The sequence below is a fragment of the Protopterus annectens genome, chromosome 1.part1 (assembly GCF_019279795.1).
Source record: "Protopterus annectens isolate FY-2018-M chromosome 1.part1, PAN1.0, whole genome shotgun sequence".
Lineage (NCBI taxonomy): Eukaryota > Metazoa > Chordata > Ceratodontiformes > Protopteridae > Protopterus > Protopterus annectens.
In genome coordinates, this window is record NC_056726.1 from 563,724,123 (window position 1) to 563,744,672 (window position 20,550).

Below are 20,550 nucleotides of genomic sequence, written 5' to 3' on the forward strand. Positions count from 1 at the left end.
AGTTGTACAGCAGATTGTCTTTTATTGTTGTTATTATTATTGTATTTTATCAAATCATTCAAAGATGCTCAAGAAATGACATTTTTAAATGAAATGCATTATTTATGGAGTTCTTCATGTGCCGTAACATTGTTTGCATGGTCTGCTGTAAAGAATGTTACCATATTCTTATCATTGTGTCTTCATTTTTACAGGAAGCAAAAAGCAAAAACTGCATATGCATCAAATAAACAATCAGAGTTTCCATTGATAAGAAAGGACCATGCAGGTAGGATCTGCTTACTCCCTAAAACTGCATAGAAAGTGAAATATGATATAATATTGCAGCATGATATTTTGCATGATTTATTTATCAAGATGTTGCTGAAGTAAAGTAGTAGGTAGTGGCAACATAAACTGTTTGGAACCAATTTGAAATTTTATAAATAATAACAACACATTTTAGGATTTGATATTTTCTTTTTTCTTTTTCAGTATCTTGTTTATATGTTTTTATGTAAGAATGTTAGGACATAATCATGTATGGCTAGCATGGGAGAGTAGGCACATGCATTTCCACTGGACTGTAATGATTTTAGGGTTAGGAAAAGAGGGAGGAAGGAGTACTGTCAAGATAAATAAGAAATAGCGGCAGTGTTTAAATATGCAGGTGTAGAGCAACTCTTCAAGTTAACTCACACTTAAAGACAGAATATTTCTAGTTGGAAGCAGGCTCACCTATTAAAGTAAAGACTGGGTGCTATTCAGAAACACAGCCCACAGTTGCACAGGCATGTACTCATTCCAAGTCACATACCAAAGATTTGCATGATTCCTAAAGTGACCATATGCAGTGAAGCACAGAGATATTCAAATGCATACCTGGACTCCTCTGGGTATATAGTAAGTATACAAATACGGTTCCACAATATAGTCTTCAATTCACAAATGTGTGAATTATGAACTACACTGTGAATCTGGGGCTAAGATTAGTGGGAGTCAAGCTGCAGGCTGGGGACCAAGACTACAGATCTTCAGGGAGCAGGAGTAGCAGTAGAGGCCTACAGGGAAGATGAATGAATGAAACTCTCTCCACATGTTGTTGTTGTTTGTCTTTCAGCTTTTCCCAGTAAGGGATCGCCACAGTGGAACTCTGGTCCGTTAATGATTGACAGTAGATTTTTATGAAATGCCGAGGTGCCAGCTCGACGCCCAACCTTCAACGAAGGCACGCTCATTTATGCACGCATGTCTTTTGAATGCTACCCAACTGCAGGGAGGACATGCAGACTCCGCACAGAAGGCATTCCCAAGCCCAGCCGAGAATTGAACAGGAGAACCTCTTGCTGTGAGGTAACAACACTACCGCTGTACCGCTGTGGCATGCAAACTCTTTCCACATGTATTGAGGCATATTTCTGGATGGATGTTATACTCTGTCATTCAGATTAACGTTACAGGCAATCAGCTGGAATGTTATCACAGACAGAATAAGTCTAACCTACTTGGTGTAATAACTACATCCTGATAATTGCACATCACAGTGTAGTTTGAGCAAAACCCTGGAAAACAAGATTGAGGGAATGTGACCATATGTGTGTGGTCCTGTTCCTATACAAAGGGCAGTTAATTTGTATGAGTCACTCTAATCTTGGGATTGTGTACAGCAGCATTTTACCCAATCATTTTATGTGAGTATGTTTTAAAAATGTGTGCATTGACTGTAATATGAACATGAAACTGAATAAAGCTGTTCTTTGCACACTTAGAAACAAGCAATGTTTCATTAATCAAATACAAAATAAGGCCATAGACAGTCAATAGAAATTAACAGAGAAATGCTAGACATGAACTAAGCTAACGGAAATAAAATGAAGCATGTATATTTGCAATATTTCTACAAAAGTAATTCCACTTTTTTACAGTTGTTTTGGGCACTGACATGCAGATGTAGTAGCTTATGAGTAAAAGTGAAATACTTTAGTATGATGTTAGTTATTGCAGTGATTGTGTTGGTTGCTTATTTAGTATTGTTTTGTCAGTTGTTTGGTGGAGAGAAATGTGGACATTTTATTTTATTTTGCTTTGTGTACCGAGGGAAAGTACTGATCCAGCTGGACCAATTTTTAGGCTCAGCCCATGTGCAAAAATATGTGGCAAAAGCAGTGTAATGCAAGTATGCCAAAAAGACAGTACATTTTACATATTACACAAAATGACTAGACACAAATACACACTGGAAGCAGTAAAGTAGAACAACTTACAGTAAATTTACTGCAGGATTATACAATATAAACTCCTTTTTTGGAGAAATTAGAAGACATTTGACCAAAATTTTGATGACAGGGAGTAGAAGTGTCAGTAGATATGCTTTAGTAGAAGCAGCTCAGATAATTGTTCATGTTTTGTTTGTTCTGCTTAATATGTTTTGCTTTGTTTTGTGCATGAACAGTTTGTTGTTGTTTGTAGGTATTGTTTTAGATTTTGTATATAAGTTGTAATATTTGCTTCAGTTGTGATGTCTGTTGGAAGAGAGTTGCATAGTTTTGCAGTGAGTCCCCATTATATTTGCTAATGACTAGCAGTTGGTTTTGTTTAGATTATAATGCTTAGCAAGTGTTAAATAGCTTTGCAGATTCAACCGTTTTTATTGTTAGGTCTGGGTATGGTGTAACATACATCATCAGATAGGTATGGTTTGTTCTTTATAAGCTTCCAAGCTTTTTGTTTGATTTGGATGTTATGTAGTGTATATGAGGATCACATTTCAGATGTTGGTTTATAATAATTCCTAGTAGATTAGTGTATGATACATTTTCAGTGATGGGGGTATTTGTGGTAGTGATGTTGAAAGCATCTGGGTGTGTTCCTAGTTGAGTGAACAGGATGAACTTAGCTTTTTGTTATTTTTTTATAAGGTCACCAGAGCAATGGTTGAAGGCAAAACTGTATATTAGTAGAAAAGCTAAATAAACTGGGAATAAACTCCTATGTCACCAACTGGATTGCCATCTGACTTGCAGATAGGATACAGGAAATCAAAATAGGGGAAGTTACAGCCACAAAGAGACCAGTCACCAGTAGAGTCTTTTAGGGTTCTGTGCTGGGAAATCTCCTATTTGGCATCTTCATTTCGAAAGTAAAAGCCAGTACCAAAGGGCTCTGGCTGACTAATTTTTATTTTTATTTATTTAGTTGACATTTGTTAACCAGGTTAGTCCAACTGGGCAGCAGCCCTTTTTCAGCAGAGGCCCGAGAAGAAATTTAAATAGATACTGTACAAAGAAAGATCAACTAAAAAGAGGGTCACAGACATGCAAAAAAAAAAAATGTTTTATACATACATATATATATATATATATATATATATATATATGGGATCCGTACAGATCCCCGACTGCACTTTCCACCGAAACATAAATCACCGAGCATACTTAACCGAATGTGCTGTTCACCGAAGCAGCACTTTTGGATAAGTATGCTTGTTGTGCCGGTCATACTATGGTGCGGATAAGGGAAAATTCCCTTTTCCCCACTGTAGTGCATCCTCGGAGTGAGAATATTAAAGTAGGGGTGTGGGGGTGCAGTCCCCCAAATGGGGTGTGCAGGGGGCGTGCCCCCCCTGCATAGCAGTAGGTTTAATGTATGTTTTTTTTAACATACTTTAAAAAAAGTGCTTTTTTGGTGAAAGCGCTTTCATTAAAGTGTGTTCAGTAATTATGGATTTAGACTTTTGATCTTTCGATCAAAAGTCCTAGATTTCGTAACCATTGTACATGATATAGATAGCATGCTAGTAAGATTTTTGTAAGTGCATTAATAAATTATATGAATAGTCAAGTAACACGAATATGTAAAAACTATTGAATATTTAAGGGTTATTGTAACTTTAAATTTAGCCACACAATAGATGTTTGCGTATTTAAATCCGGGTCCTTGTTGCATTATGATACACACTGAGGACGCTGTGAGCATTCTAGTTGGGCGGTTAGCCTAATAAACTTCTTTACACCTTGGCTTGGATTTATCTTTTTGGAGTGCTGGATTTTATGTGGGTTTTGTATATATATATATATATATATATATATATATATATATATATATATACACATACACGTACATATACATACATCACACATACATATACATACATACATATACACACACATACACACACACATCTATATATATATATATATATATATATATATATATATATATATATATATATATATATACACACACACACACATTTATATACATATATACACTATATACAGAAGGTAATCCTAAGTCACAGTTCACCATCCCAGTCTACAGGGCAGTAGGCTTAGAAACAAAAAATGATATGTTATTAGAGAGAGAGCCGAGATGGTTGCAATAGAGGTATTGGTGGAGGATACAGAGGAGGGGAAGATAGGGTTATGTTGGGTGATTGCATAGGCATGACTCCAATTTACAAAGGGTACCACTTACAGCTGTTTTAAAGGAGTAAGGGTTCGGGATTGATCTAACAGAATGGTAGTTTATTCCAGGTTTTTGCTACTGAGTAACTGTAAAGGAGTTTGCCAATGTTTTTACTGGGTGCATATGCCTACAGGAAATGCTGTTGAGAGCTATGGAGGACACAGTTGGGAGAGTAGGGGTGTATAAGGGAAGAGAGAGAGAGAGATTGGCAGAAGGATGGCTCATATAAGACAGAATGAGTCATAAGAAGTTGGGGTAGTAGGAACTGATAATGAAATTCTAGCCACTGCAGGTTTTTCAAGGCAAGGTAGTGGAGAGAGTTGTAGGAGTAGTTGAAGACAAATCTAGCAGTTTTATTATAGGTGAGTTTTAATTTAGACAGAAGGTTGGATTGGAGGCGAGTAAGGATAGGGGCTGCATAGTGTAGGGTGGGGAGTAAGAAGGCTTGTGCTACAGGCAACCTAGCAGCATTTGTGAAGTATTTTATATGCCTATAGAGCATGCCTAAGCTTTGATGAGTCATTTTAATACACTGGTGAGTAAGGAGATCAAACTTTTGCTGGGCATCAATAATGCCTCTTAGGAGTTTTGTGTGAGTTTCAATAAAGATGATAATGTTTTTAGGGAGGAGACAGTAAAGGAAGCTTTATGGTGTTGGAGAGATTTAGGGAGGAATAGGAGAAGTTTGGTTTTCTTTGGGGTTAATAGAAGTTGGTTGGAAGTAAGCCATTTTTCAATTGAGTGCAGAGATTCTTGGGTGAGGATGTGAAGATGGGAGATATTGTTAGAACATGAGATGATTGTGAAATCATCAGCATATTGTATTATGCAGGAGTGGAGAGGAAGCTTGAAGATAATTAATAAAGATAATAGGGGTCCGAGAATGGAGCCTTGGGGTACCCATGTTTTTACTGGTAGGAATGTAGAAAAGCTATATTTCCATTTAACTGCTTGGAATCTATTGGTGAGATAGTTGGAGAAGCAAGAAAGAGCAGAGTTGGAGACATTAAAGGTAGTTAACCTGGATAGAAGTAGTTTGTGGGAAACTGTGTCAAAGGCTTTGGATAGGTCAAGAAACACGCAGGAGACTAATTTAATATTATCATGAAAGTTAGCAATACAATTTGTGAAAGAGGTCAGAGCAGTAGCTGTACTGCATTTTGGGTGAAAACCATGCTGTGTAGGTGTAAGGAGATTTTCTTGCAGAAGTTGATCGAGGAGCTGTTTGTGGATACATTTTTCCAGAATTTTTGATAGGGGAGCTAGAATAGCAATTGGCCTGAAATTTGAGGGATCAGTTGAGATAACAACTTTGTGAAGGGGTATCATGTAAAACTTCTTCCAGATGTTGGGTACTATGTTTTCCTTGATGGATCTATTTAGTAATATGGAGATGGGGTTGGCAATAGAATTTGCAGCAATTTTAAGGAATTGAAGCAGAAGGTTGTTGGCTGATGGAGAAAAAAGGTTTAAATTTGGTAAGAAGTGATTTGATATAGGTTGTAGGGATGGGTTTCAAGGAAAAAGTGGTTGTTTGAGTAGATGGAGGGGAGGTGGGGTAGGTAGTGTAATATTTGGTTATTTTCTGGATAGAGGCTGTAAAGAAGGGATTTGGAAAGGTAACAGTATCAGTAGGAGAGCTATTGGGGCAGGGGTTGGGTGCTGAAGGAATTCCAGGATGCAGTAGTTTTTAATGGATTGCCAGAATTTCTGAGGACTGGAGTGAGGATTGCTTAGTGGGTGATCTTTTTTTGGCTAGATTACAAAGATCTCTATAAGTTTGAAGATCAGTGGAAGAATTGGATTTTTTTCCATTTTTTTTCCATGCACAGTCTCTCTTGTTAATAAAGTTTTGAGTCCTTTTTGTTAACCAGGGAGCGTAATGACTTTTGATTCTTATTTTTCTAATGGGGGCAGGTAGTTAAGTATGTCTAGAAAGATAGTGTTAAACATCATGACTGCCTCCTTCAGGGGAAGGTTATGAAGAAGGGACCAATTAGTTGAGGACAGTAAGTCATTAAAGGTATCTGGGTTAAAATTAGAGAGTATACGGCAGTCCTTGTATTGCTGAAGTTTGTGTAGTTGGAGGGAGTGTCGAAGTGCAGAGGTAGGAATGGTCACTTAGGCTATCAGGTAGGGTGGAGAGGATGTGATAGAGGCTGGGGTTAGAAGTGAGGACCCAGTCTATGGTGGAGCCAGTGTTGGAGTTAATATTAAGATGAGTTGGGGTGGTGATTAGCTGTGTGAAGCTATGCAGGTTAATTGAGGTGTTAGGGGAATTGGCATTAAGGGCACTCCAATCAAGGTTAACATCACCCAAGCTCACTGTTTCATAGGAGATGGTCTGAGAGATCCAGGGGAGAAGGTGTTCTATGATAGGGTTGTTGTTCCTGGAAGGATGTAAATCGATGCAATAGCTAGTTTCTTACAATTGTTAAGTTTACATTTGACAATGAGTATTTCAGCAGGGTGGACATTTGGAGGAAAGATCGAGAGTGGGTAGAAGGAGATCAGATCGGAGAAGAGAATAGCAACACCTCTGCCTTTCTTGTCTAGTCTTTGTTGACGGAAGATGTTATAGCCTGGACGAAGAAATTCAGAGTCGGATATGTGAGGCTTAAGCCAGGCTTCAGAGTGGGTGAGAATATCTGGGGTGGGTAGGGAGATCCAGACATGAAAGGGGGAGATTTTTTTCATGATACTTTGGAGGTTCATAGAATATATAGGTTTATGATAGATGTGGATTTGAAAGTCTGTGAAGTTATGTTAGGTGTGGAGAATGGGGGTGAGAGGAGAATGTAGAGAGACAGGAGATGATGTCGGGTCCGAGGTTGGGATGAATGTCACCAGACAATAGAACTGTAGGAAGAGTAATCTAGGATAAATATGGAGGTCATAATGTAGGTGTTTGTTTTTTTTGTTTTGGTGTTGAGGGGGAGTGGGGATATTTGGAATATCTTTATTGTATGTAGTGTATAGTCAGAGAAATGAAAAAGTGATGAGGCTATTTGGAAGGAGTAGGTGTCAGAGTGGCACATTAGAGGGTAAGTAATAGTAGCTGAGAAGTGTCTGCATGTCAGAAACATTGATAAGAGGTAGCAATGGAGGTAATATACAGGAGGGGAGTGATTAGAATAATCAGTAGGAGGCTGTTAGAAACTCTTAGGTTTGGGGACATAGTGTCATGGGAAGAGAGACTGATTTATTGAAGGAAGTGAAGTGATAGCAAGCTATAGCTCTACAGAAGACTGAAATAAGAATGGATGATAGGGGAGGAAGTTTTGAGGGGAAAGGAGGTGTAGTCAGAGGGGATGGAATATAAATATAGTGTATGCTGGAGTGGGTGGGAATGAGGGTAGGGTAGGAGAGCAGAGTGAGCACGAGCATAGCGAGGATAAATGGAGCGGGTAGAACCAGATACAAAACAGCTAGCCAGTGACAATAGGAACAATCAGAGCAGAACTAGCCTGGTCTGCATGAAGGTTAGCAAAGGTGTAGACAGACAGTATACTACCTATGTTTGCAAATGGCCACAAGTTAGGAGCAGACATTGAATCCCCAAATGACTCAGCCATCCTTCAGGAAGGTTAGTCCCAAATAAATAATTGGTACCAAAATCATGGACTGAAACTAAATGCCAAAAAAATGGATTGCTGCATCATTTTGGAAGTCATCTACCCCAAGGAACAATGACATTGACAATGCACCTCTAAGAGCTGACCCACTTGTTCAGGATTTGGGGACCTAACTTTTAACCAGCATGTGTCCATTGTTGTAAGAAAGTAATTCTATATTGCACACCTTATAGGGAAAGGGATTGTGTCTAGCTCTAGTAATGACATTGTCACTAAACTTGGTATCCTATAGACTGCTAATAGGTGACCGGTGTCTGGCACACAAGACATCCTCTGACCCAGTACTGATGGAGTTACTGCATATCAGCTAGTCAAATGACATCTGAAATACTCAGTATAGGGATCCAAACCTCTTCTGCAACATCAACAGAACAGTGTGGAGGGACAGATATATCTCACAGAGGATAGTGCTGCTCTGGAACAGACTCCCCATCCACATAAAACAAAGTTCATCAAAGTCCATATTCAAGCACAATTTGGATATATGGATGGGAAACAGAAAATTTACCCCAGCACTGCCTCCTGTACTACTAATAGATATAGACAGCTTCTAAATGCTTTATCTCATGAATGGGTGCCCTCAAATTATCTATGGACTAATTCCAGTTATTCTCTTTGGGGTAATATATAATTATAGACCATAGGATGGGTAAAGCCAATCTCTAACCAAATGGGATAGGTTAATCCTAGCACAGAAAGGGAAAGTAGCTAGGCTTAAAATGGCCTACAAGGGCAGCTAGCCTAGTATTTACCTATGAACCTATAAGTGTTAGCTGAGGTTTTATTAGATATTTTTCAATCCTGTGAAATGATCCTTGTGAAGAATGTTGGAGTTGAGTAATTGGTTTTCCTGATAGATGAGTCATTTGTGCATTGAGAAAGGGAAGAGTTTGTCACACTTTTGTGAATGTATTGACTAGAAGTTAACCAAGAATGGATCACTATGGCACTCCACTGTGATTGTTCTAAAGGAGCAGTATGTGTGTTGCCATTTTACAGACTGATCTATTAGTTAGGTAACTGCTTATCTCTTTGATAGTATATTCACTGATACCTAGTGTTTTTAATTGTAGAAGTAGCTGATGTGACACTGTATCAAAAGCCTTAGATGGTCAAAAATTGTGAACTACCAGGTTTCCTTGAGTTTTTGTTGATTAACAGTGGTTATGAATATCAGTAGGGCAGCTTCAGTACTGCATCCAAGTCAGAAACTAAGCTGAGTAGGTTGTAGTAGATTGTTTTGTAGCAGGTGGTTTAGAAATTGTTTATTAATGACACAGTATAACAATTGATATGAAATTTTTAACTTGTGCTGTTGTTCCTGGTTCATGAAGGGGTATGTTATGTCCTGTAACCAAATTGTTGCAAATTATATTAAAATTGTGTTGCCCATATTGTCCAGTGATGAAGAATTCATGCATACTATGTGGTTTATTGGAGCATTCCTCAAAGATGCATGAAGCAAAGTGGCTACAATAGTGTTTTGGAAGAAAAATGAGGCAAGCAGACATATGGGTCTGAGGAAGAGACAGAGTTATTTGAATCCCATAGATGATTGTGGAGTACCTATTGTGATTACAGACAATATAAAAGTGCATGAATGCTACAGAAAAATGAATAATTGGACTAAAGAAATAAGGCATTAATGACAAAAGAATAATAATAATAATTTTAGGCTTGATAGTAGTGCAATTTATTGACAGAAAGTATATAATCAGTGATTTTGGGTGTGCAAGGCACAAAAATGCTCAAGTGCCACATTACAGACTCATACATGCTACTGGTTAATATCAAAAGGGCAAAAAGTGCTGTATTTACAGACATGGAGCTTGGAATATTTTATTGCAGATTATGTCACTGCTAAGATCTAATACAGGGAAGAGTTGCTTGTGAACAGTGGGATATAAATAAACATATACGTGGTATGCACAGGGTGCCTGTATCACACTGTCGAACTCTTAAAAGTTTGAACGTCATATGGTCAACACCATATGATTGAACTTTTAAAAGTTCGAACGTTTCAGCGGAGATCTCTGCACAGTGCAGAATGAGAAGATTTCCATTTTCTGCACTGTAGTGCGATCTCAGAGTTGGTGTATTTAAAGAGTGGGGGGTGGGGGCTGCAGGGGGGGCTTGCCCCCCTGCTTAAACCATTCAGGTAGGTTTTTTTCTTTGTTTTTTTTTATTACATTTTTGAACTTTTTAAAGTTTGATCATATGGTTGATAGGTTCATAGGTCGGTACTAGGCTATTGGCCCTAGGGCCTATACAAGCCTAGCCATAACAATTCCCTGGCTATTTCTTTCCACAATATTTACTTCCCTGGACCTCTGTCTAGCAGGGCAACTGACATGATCTCCAGGGTGAATTTCCTATCTCCCATCCAGTCGTCAAGGTTCCTTTTGAAGAGGGCCAAAGAGGTGCTCTGCTTAACATGTATGACCGGCCTATTCCAGAGACTGGGGAGTCTCTGGGTCAGGAACCTATCCCTCCACTGTGTTTTGTTCATTGTGATGACAAGGTTTAGACCCCTGGAATGTGTGGCTCTGAGGGATTGGGATTTCTTTAAGTGTAGCATGTCCAACAGCTCTGGGTTTGACATGGCCTTGTATGTTAAGCAGAGATTCATAGGTTCATAGGTTCATAGGAAGATACTAGGCTATCTGCCCTAGGGCATTTATAAGCCTAGCCAGAGTGTATTTGGCTTCCGTCTCCCTATTAGATTAGTCTACTGTGCCTCTGTAAATTAGGTCACAGAAGGTACCCTTTAAGATTAGTTTGCTGTGCCTCTGTCTAGCAGGGACACAGAAGAGATCCCAGGGGTGAATTTGCGATTCCCCATCCACATGTCCAGATTTGGCTTGAAGAGGGTCAGCGAGGGGCTGTGTCTAATATGAATTGGGATTCTATTCCAGAGTGAGGGGAGCCTCTGGGAAATTAATCTGTCCCTCCAGCATGTCCTATTTATTTTTGTGCTGAGGTTTAGGTCCCTGGAGCGTGTATCTCTAAGGGACTTGGATTTTTTGAGGTGGAGCATGTCCATTAATTCTGGGTTTGACATGGCTTTGTACATCAGGCATAGATCGCCTCTGAGTAGGTGGTAAGCAACTGAGTAGAGCTGGAGTTTCTTTAGTCGAGCTGCATAGGACATCTGTTTGTAGCCCATGATCCTCTTGGTGAGGTACTTTTGGGGTCTCTCCAGTTGCTGCAGGTGCCGGGTAAGGTACATTCCTAAAGGGACATTGTATTCAATTATGGGCCTGATGAGTGACGAGTAGAGGGGCACAATGATCTCTCTTGATCTAGATGCAAACCCTTTTGTGATAAGGTGGGCTATATAGAAGGTCTTTCTAACCACTTTGGCAATGTGATTATCAAAGGAGAGATTACTATCTATGTTGGTCCCCAAATCTCTAATTACTTCTTCCGTACTTAATGGATTACCACCTATGTGGTAATTTGTGGGCACCTTGTTTTTCCCAAAGGGGATGACTATGCACTTTTTATCATTTAGCTTGAGGCCATGGCTCTGGCACCAAGCATCCATCTCTGTGAGACCCTTTTGGAGGATGCTTGTGTCAGCTGGAGATTCGATTATGGCCCCCAGTTTACAGTCATCTGCGAACTTTGTCAGCCATAATCCCCCTGTGTTAGCCTGAACCTCAGAGAAGTATATACCGAACAAGAGAGGTCCCAGAACTGAGCCCTGTGGGACACCACTTGTAACTGGTTTGGATTCGGACATGGCACCTGTGAGTCTGACCATGTGGGTTCTATCTCTGAGCCAGTTTGCAACCCATCTTGTGATATAGGGGTTGATATTTAAGCTGGTAAGCTTATTTATGATGCCCGAGTGGGGTATTGTGTCGAAGGCTTTTGCGAGGTTCAGATAGGCTGTGTGGACTACCTTGCCCTCATCTATGGCTTTAGTAACTGTTTCAAAGAAATCAACTAGGTTTAAGAGGCAAGATCTGCCCTTAACAAAGCCAAATTGGGTAGGGTCCAGTGTCTGGAGGCTCCCAATGTCTTTGTTTATGAGTTCCATGATAATACATTCCATAGCTTTACAGAACAGATTAGTCAGGCTTATGGGGCAATAGTTTCCGGGGTCCATTGTGGCACCACCTTTGTGGAGTGGGACCACTGTAGCTGTACGCCATTCTTTGGGCACATATCCTGTAGTAAGGCTAAGTTTGAACAGTGACATAATGTGAGGGTTCAGTTCTTCTTGGAGCTCATGTAAGATGCAACCTGGGACACCGTCCGGTCCCATAGATGCTGTGTTTTTTGCTTTGGAGAGGGCAGCTTTCACCTGTGCATCTGTGATGTCAGGGAGGTTACATTCAGTTGGGATAGGCATTTGCTCCTTTGGGGGGGGAAGGGGGGGGTTGTGCTGAATCTGTCTGCCAGGATGTTGGCTATGTCTGTAGGTTCAGTATATTTTGTACCATTATGTAACAATTCAGAGCATATCTGGGAGTTTCCGCCCATGTTCCTGACATAACTAAAGTAGGCCTTGTGATTATCTTTAGTGTCTAGGGCAATTTTTCTTTCGAAGCTGGCCTTTGATGATTTTATGAGGGATCGACGTTTCTTGCTAATACTGATCAGAGATGCCTTCCCTTTTTGGGATTTTGCTCTCTCATGTAGTAGCTTCCTCCTTCTGTTGTATAGCTTATTTATGGCTGGGGTCCACCAGACTGGTCTCCTGTTTTTGGAGGAGTGAGTCTTGGTTTTATTTGGGATAGCACGATCCATGCATTCCTGCAGGTGCTCATAGAATGCATTTGTAAAGGATTCTGCGGATTGGGCTGTATTATCCTCTGGCCCAGGGGCTTTGAAGGATTCCACTTCCGTCTTGAGAAGTGCAAAGTTGGCTTTTGAGCAATTTTTTACAGTGATTTCCTTGGCTGGGGGTGGGGACGGGATATGGATGTCCAGGGAAATTTGTTTATGGTCTGATCTTACCAATGAGGGGTTTACCTCTGGTGTGGAACATAGAGTCCCTATGTTGGTGATGACCAGGTCCAATATGTTGTTCCCTCTTGTGAGTGGTGACCAGTTGTTCTATTGCGTTAGAGTTTATAAATTCAAGGAACCATTGCGCGAGGGTGTTTGGGCTTGAGTAGTTTTCCCAGTCAATGCTTGGGTAGTTGAAGTCACCCAATAGCATAGTGTTTGGAGAGACCTTCATATTCTTCAGTGTTCTCAGGAATGCCAAGTGGGTTTCCTGTAATAGGGAGGGTGTTCTGTAGCAGGCTACAAACTGAAAGGCAGTTTTGCCTGCTGTTAGCTGCACATGGATGGTTTCCGATGCTTCGTGCAGTGCCACTAACCTGGAGGTGTAGGTATCTTTGATGAATATAGATACTCCCCCTCCTTTTGTGCTTCGGTCCGAGTTTTGGGGCCGAAACGCATGGTATGAGTTATAACCTGGTAGTGCTGGGGTGCTCTCAGGAGCCTTGAACCAGGTTTCTGTTACTGCACAGACATCGATTTTCTCCATACTGAGGAGAGCCTCGAGTGCGTGCATCTTGAGGTTTAGACTTCTGGCATTAATTAGCATTACCTTGAGTTTTTTTATCCTTGGGTCGCCTATGGAGGTGGCTTTGTCCTTTGAGCCTTGCCTAAAAATGGCACTATGGGGGTGTCAAGAGCCTTGGCCAGTATACAAAAGCCTAAGGGTGACAGGTGCAAGCCGTCCCTAGCGAAGAAACGTAGCTTGTCGAGCATGTCATCTCAGGCTGACAGACACTGGATCCCTTTTGAATGACACCAATACTTTAGCCAGTTTGTCTTTATACTGTGGCATCATTCTTGGTGAGGGCAAGATGCTACTCAAGGTCAGGGTCATACCAGCCTGGGCTACATGGTCAGAGAGCTCCTCTATGTCTCTTTTCATGTAGTTCAGGGAGGTACGTTTCAGGTCATTCACACCAGCATGAACAATGACAGAGTCATACTTGTACTTGCTTTGGAGTGACCTGAGTGCTTGCGTTATGTGGCGGATCCTGGCACCCAACAGGCAGCTTACAGTGACCTTCTCCTTGTTCATTCTGGTGAGCGAGATGTCAGTGTGTTGGACAATAGAGTCCCCTATAACAAGTGTATTTGGTGTGTTGTTTGGCCTTAAGGGCTGTGACTGTGAGGCACACTGATTTTGTGAGATATGTGATTCGTGGGTACTGTTGCAGGGTGGCTGTTGCTTGGATATCTGCTTAGGAGGTCTTTGCTGTTTAGGCAGATTTTTATTTAGAGCCTCTGAGTATGTTTTTGTGTGTTTATGTGTTGGGTATGCAGATGCAATAGGTCTGTGTGAGACTGGATTTGTGGTGTGAGTGGTTACCTTTTCCTCCTGACTGACTGTGCCAGTCTTGGCTTGAGAGAGCTCTGCCTCCAGTTTGGCTGTGTAACTGCATCTCTCACATGTATTAGAGTTTGTTGGAAGGAGATTGCCTCTGAGTAGACGATATGCGACAGAGTATAGCTTGAGTTTTTTTAGATGGTCAGCATAGGGCATCTGCTTTAGGCCTGTTATTCTTTTAATGAGGTATTTCTGCAGCCTTTCCTGTTGCAGATGTTTTGAGAGGTACATAGCAAGTGGGGCATTGGATTCTATAATGGGTCTAATAAGGGATGAGTACAGTAGGACAATGACCTCATTTTTTCTGGATGAAAAGCCCTTAGTGATTAGGTGTGCCACATAGAAGGATTTCCTGACTGTTGTGGTGATGTGGTTATCGAAGGTGACCACTGTCCACCTGTGTCCCTAAGTCTCTTATCACACTTTTGGTGTTCAGTGTACTGCCACCTATGTGGTAATTCATGGGTACATGTTTTTTCCTAAAGGGGATAACTATACAATTCTTGGCATTGAGCTTGAGCCCATGGCTCTGGCACCAAGCATCTGTTTCTGTAAGCCCCTTTTGTAGAATATCCATATCATTTGGGGATTCAATAATGGCTCCCAGTTTGCAGTCATCTGCGAACTTTGTTAGCCAGAGTCCCTTAGTGTTGGCCTGTACTTCAGAGAAGTAGATGCCAAACAAGACCGGTCCCAGGACTGAACCCTGAGGTACTCTACTTGTCACTTGTCTGGAGCTGGATTTGGAGTCATCTGATTTTACAGTGTAGGTTCTATCAGTAAGCCAGTTGACAATCCATTGAGTGACATAGGGATTAATGCCCAGCTTAGTAGCTTTATCTATGATTCCAGAGTGAGGGATGGTGTCAAAGTCCTTGGCAAGGCCCAGATAGGCTGTGTGGACTGCCTTATCCTTGTCCACAGCTCTGCAGACTGATTCGAAGAAGTCAATCAGGTTCAGAAGACAAGATCAGCCCTTCATGAACCCAAACTGGGTGGGGTCCAGTGTTTGAAGGTTGCCAATGTCTTTGTTTATAAGTTCTATGATAATATGTTCCACGGCCTAGTAGATCAGGCTCATCAGACAGATGGGGTGGTAGTTCCCAGGAACCAAGATGGATCCTCCTTTGTGGAGTGGGATAACTGTAGATGTGTGCCACTCAGTGGGCATGAAGCCTGAGGTGAGGTTATGATTAAACATAACACTTAAGTGAGGTGGCAGTTCATTTTTTAGTTCATATAGTACACAGCCCGGGATATTATCTGGTCCCATGGATGCTGTATTCTTAGCTTTGGAGAGTGTGGTATTTACCTGTGTGGCCATTATTGCCAGAATTTGGCAGTCTTTCGGTATTGAGATAGGTTCATAGGTTCATAGGTTCATACTAGGCTATCTGCCCGAGGGCATTTACAAGCCTAGCCCATAGTTTTGTAACACACCCCCACCCATAGGGAACTAACTATACCCATTTTTTTTTTGCTGCTGTGAGCAGTGACACCAGGTGAGAAATGGGTATATATCTCTCTATCTCCCCATCCATCCATTGGTCAAGATTTCTTTGACAGGGCCAGTGCCAGTGTCTGCCTCACACATATATACTTTTTATTTAGACAGCATGTGGGTCTTTGGGTGGGTGATCCTATCTTCCCAGCAGCACGTCGTCGGTTTGTAGAGGTTTTCAGGTGTTTCTCCTTGTTGCTCTGGTGGATCTTTTTTTTTTGCATTAACATTGACATGGCCTCTCAAATTGCAATGGCCTATGGCCTTGTATTGCTGGTGAAGTTGTCAGGCTGGGCAGCATACTGAATAGAGCTGAGTTCTTTCAGTCGGGCAGCATAGGACAGATTGATGAGACCCTTGACCTTCTTGGATGGGACGTTTAGGGGGTGAGAGGGGGGTGAAGTTGGCACTGAATCGATCTGCCAGGATATTGGCAAAATCTTTGGGATCAGTATATTTAATGCCATTCTGTTGAGCAGATCTGAGCATTGCCATTTAGATTCTTGACATAACTATAGAATGCCTTGTGGTTGTCTTTGGAATCTTTGGCAATTTTATTTTCGTAACTAGCTTTGGAGGATTTTGTGAGAGATCTCAACTTCTTACTGATGCTGGCAAGGACGTTTTTTGCATTGTGGGATTTTCTTCTTTTCTGCAACAGTTTTTCTTTTGTTGTAAATTTTGTTTATGGCAGGGGACCACCACATTGATTTCTTTTTTGGAGGAGAGCGTCTTGGCTCTATTTGGTATGGCACGATTCATTCATGAGTGGATGTGCTCATACAGTGCCTTAGTGTAGGATTCGGCAGTCAAACTTTCAGTTCCTATGTGCATGGGTGTCATGAAGTTTGTCACTTCTGACTTGAGTAACATGAAGTTGGCTTTGGAGAAGTTTTTTACAGAGGTTTCCTTACTGGAGGGTGAGGGAGGGATTTGGATGTCAAGGGTGATTAGCTTATGGTCAGACCTGACCAACGAGGCGGTGACCATAGGTGGGGAGCATCGATTTCCCATGTTGGTAATGACCAGGTCTGGGATATTGGAGCCCCTGATGGGACTATGGATTAGTTGATCCAGAGCATTGGAATTTCTGACTTCCAAGAACCGTTGGGCAAAGGTGTTGGTACACGAGTAGTTTTCCCAGTTAATGGGTGGGTAGTTGAAATCACCCAGTATTAGGGTGTTTGGTTGTATCTTAATATTTTCCAGTATGTTTAGAAAGGTGTAGTGAGAATCTTGGGGCAGGGTGGGGGATCTGTAGTAAGCTACAATATGGATTGCAGTCTTATCTAGTGTTAGTTGCACCTGGAGATTTTCATACGCATTGTGTTGGGCAACTAGCCTGGTGGTATGAATATCCTTGGTAAATATGGACACTCCTCCACCTTTAGTGTTTTGGTCCTGATTTGGTGGCTGAAAAGTGTGGTAAGAGTTGTAGCCTGGTATTGCAGGGGTGCTCTCTAGAGTCTTGAACCAGGTCTCAGTTACTGCACAGATATCAATGTTCTCCATTTTTAGGAGTGCCTCGAGAGAGTGCATTTTAAGGTTTAGACTTCTAGCATTTAGTAGCATTACCTTCAAACTTTGCATGCTTGTACCTGTTACAGTGGTGGTTTTGTCTTTTGAACTTTGCTTAAAAATGCACTATGGGATGGCAAGAGCCTTAGCTACTAACCTGAATCCCAGGGGTGACAGGTGCAGACCATCTCTGGCAAAGCATCGTGGTCTGTCGATCATGTCATCCGAGGCAGACAGATACTGGATCCCCTTTGAATGACACCAGAAGCTTAGCTAATTGTTGAAGTCATTCATTTTGTCCTTATACTGTGGTATCATTCTGGGCGAAGGCAGGATGCTACTCATGGCTAGGGTCATATCTGCCTGGACCACATGATCCATGAGCTCTTCCATGTCTCTTTTCATGTAGTCCAGGGAGGTACGTCTCAAGTCATTCACTCCAACGTGGACAATGACAGAGTCATATTTGTACTTTTTGTGGAGTGCCTTGAGTGCATGCGTTATGTGGTGGATCCTGGCACCCAACAGTCAGTTGGCTGTAATTTTCTCCTTGTTCAGCCTGGTGAGTGGGACATCAGTGTGCCTGACTATAGAGTCACCTATGACTAAAGTATTGGGTACATTGTCTTGCCTTAGGGGCTGTTGTTCGGTGGCACACTGGTGTTGTGAGATATGTGACATTTTGGTTGTGACTGGTGTTTGCATTTCAGCTTCAGTGGTCCTTGTTGCTTGGGCAGGTTACTGTTAAGGACCTCTGTGTCTGTGTTGACCATATGACGTTCCAACTTTTAAAAGTTCGATTATGTTATATAGACATACAGAGGCAGTCTCAGTGTTGTAGTGAACAGTATGAAGGTAGTGTAGGTAAACATTTTGTATTCAAGCAAGGCATGATTTTCACAATCATGAAGACAGATATGATTTGCATATTCACAAAGCTGATAGTCAAAACATTTGCGATACATAGTTCAGTAGAACAATTGCTCAGTAATTGAGGGCAAAATAACAATGTTTTGATAAGAAATATAGAAACAGTACCACAATAAAGACTGATATAAATAAAGAAAAGTTGCCAGAAGATAAAAATTATTTTTGTACATTTTATGCTGATTTGTTCACACACCTTGTATGTGTGGCACACAAAACAGCATTAAGTTAAATCTAAAGATTTCACCAGTTGTTCATACAATAAGGAAAGTTCCAGCTGCATTAAGACAAGGAGCCTTAAATGAATTGAAGTATATGGAACAAATATGTAAGACAGTGAGACAAGCAGAAGCAACTCCACAGATGAGCAGTTTTATTGCTGTAAGTAACCCATACAATATTAGACTCTGTATAGATCCATAATATTTGATAAAGCAGTTTTATGAGTGTCATTAGTCATTTAAGACTGTTGAAGAAGCTGTGTCCGTAATGCCAAGAGGTGAATATTTCTCAGAGCTTCAGGCTAACATAAGCTTCTTACAGATCAAACTTGATCCAGACAATTTAAAGCTATGTATGCTTAATATGTCATTAGAGAGATACAAATAAAATGTGAATTGGTATTTCTTCTGCACCGGGGGACATTTAAAAAGCAGTGGTGCAAATTGTATATAGCCTGGAAGTTGCTGTAATCATTAGTGATGATATACTGGTTTGGGGTGACACTAAACTGGATTATCATGCGGGACTAAATAGTTGCTTGAAAGGATGAAACAAAAAACAAAATCTCAGACTGAACAAAGAAATGTGGCAGATGTGTGAGCAGTATCAAATATAGAACATGTCTTGACAAGAGAAGGTATTCAACTGCTTCAAGAAAAGGTAAGATCATTACTCCAAATGGAAACAACCATCTTGAAAAACATATGTTGCTAAATTTGCCTGGCAACCTCCAGTATTAGTCCAGGTTTGTTCCAGAATTATCACATATGTCTATGATTTTGAGAAAATACCTTGAGAAAAACAGAGTGAAATTGCAATCAAAAGAAAAGTTTTCATTCTCCATCTCTTTATTATTATGGTATCATAAAGTCAGTTACATTGTAAGTGAATGCCAGCCAATGTGGTGTAGGATGATATGAGTGTCACTGTAAGAGGGGCATCCAATTAATTACCAGTGGTTCCAGAGCACTGACTAAGGCACAGTTAAGACAGGCTCAGATTGAAAATAAGCTTTTATTTAATTGGTTGGGTTGTCTTGCTGAGAATATATAGTTAAAACAAAACAGCTGAGGTTACATTGGCAATTATGCCTCAGTGACTGGATAGTATTTTGTAATTCAAATAAGACTTCTTAGTAAATGGATGTTGCCAGTGTTACAGTGAGATTTCAGAATGTTTTGCTGGTGCCAGAGGAAGAGGAACTGCGATATTTCAAAGAGTTAGGTCCAAGATGGCAGAAGTGATTCATGAGTTTTACTGTACAAAGATTATCATCTGAAGGCCTTGACTGGTAAGGTGTGATAACAAAGGAAAAACAAAGTTTTACAAACTTGGCATAAATGTCTACCTTTTGGGAATGATTTTGCTAGAAAAACAGAAGCAGTTCAACTGATGACTGCCAAAGATTGTAGACATAATAATAAATACCTTGTATAATTAAAAAGGTTAAATAACATAGAAAGCTCCGAAAACTATTTTATAGTGGGCAGCTTGATAAGGGCAAGGCTGCTTCCTCTTTCAGTATAAATAACATGCGGATGTGTAGTTTGAACTTGGACGTTTGTGCGTCAAACACTTAGAACAAAGAACAGCAGTTTGCAGAAAGAGCTGCTGCTAAACTATGCATGTACAAAGTTCAGTCTGTAGTGGTCAAGATTTGCTACATTGCATCTGCTCTGTAAATTCTTTTGTATTTATTTAACAAATTATGTATATGCTTACGTTTATGAGCTTTTCTTAGGAAATAAAATTCTATAGTGAAGTCCAACTGCAATGTAATAGCACTATCGTTATATTATGAAAAGCACTGGTGCTTTTGTAGCTACTCCTAAGATGTAGAACAGAGAGAAATAAACGTTTTAGTAAGTACCTTACTGCATTCTGTAAGAAGAATGGTATAAATAGTGGTGTCACGAAAACAAGTGCAGTAAGCAGCA

The 20,550-nt window shown here is 40.6% G+C and overlaps 1 protein-coding gene across 2 annotated transcripts in view; it reads left to right on the top strand.

The window, feature by feature from the left end:
* Nucleotides 1-20,550, top strand: part of LOC122806395 (receptor-type tyrosine-protein phosphatase U-like) — a 1,549,454-nt gene that overhangs the window by 1,020,428 nt on the left and 508,476 nt on the right. For both annotated transcript variants that reach the window (XM_044076762.1, XM_044076771.1), the window contains one exon: nucleotides 195-268. In XM_044076762.1, the coding sequence (XP_043932697.1) occupies nucleotides 195-268 (74 nt within the window). The remainder of the gene's footprint in view (nucleotides 1-194; nucleotides 269-20,550) is intronic.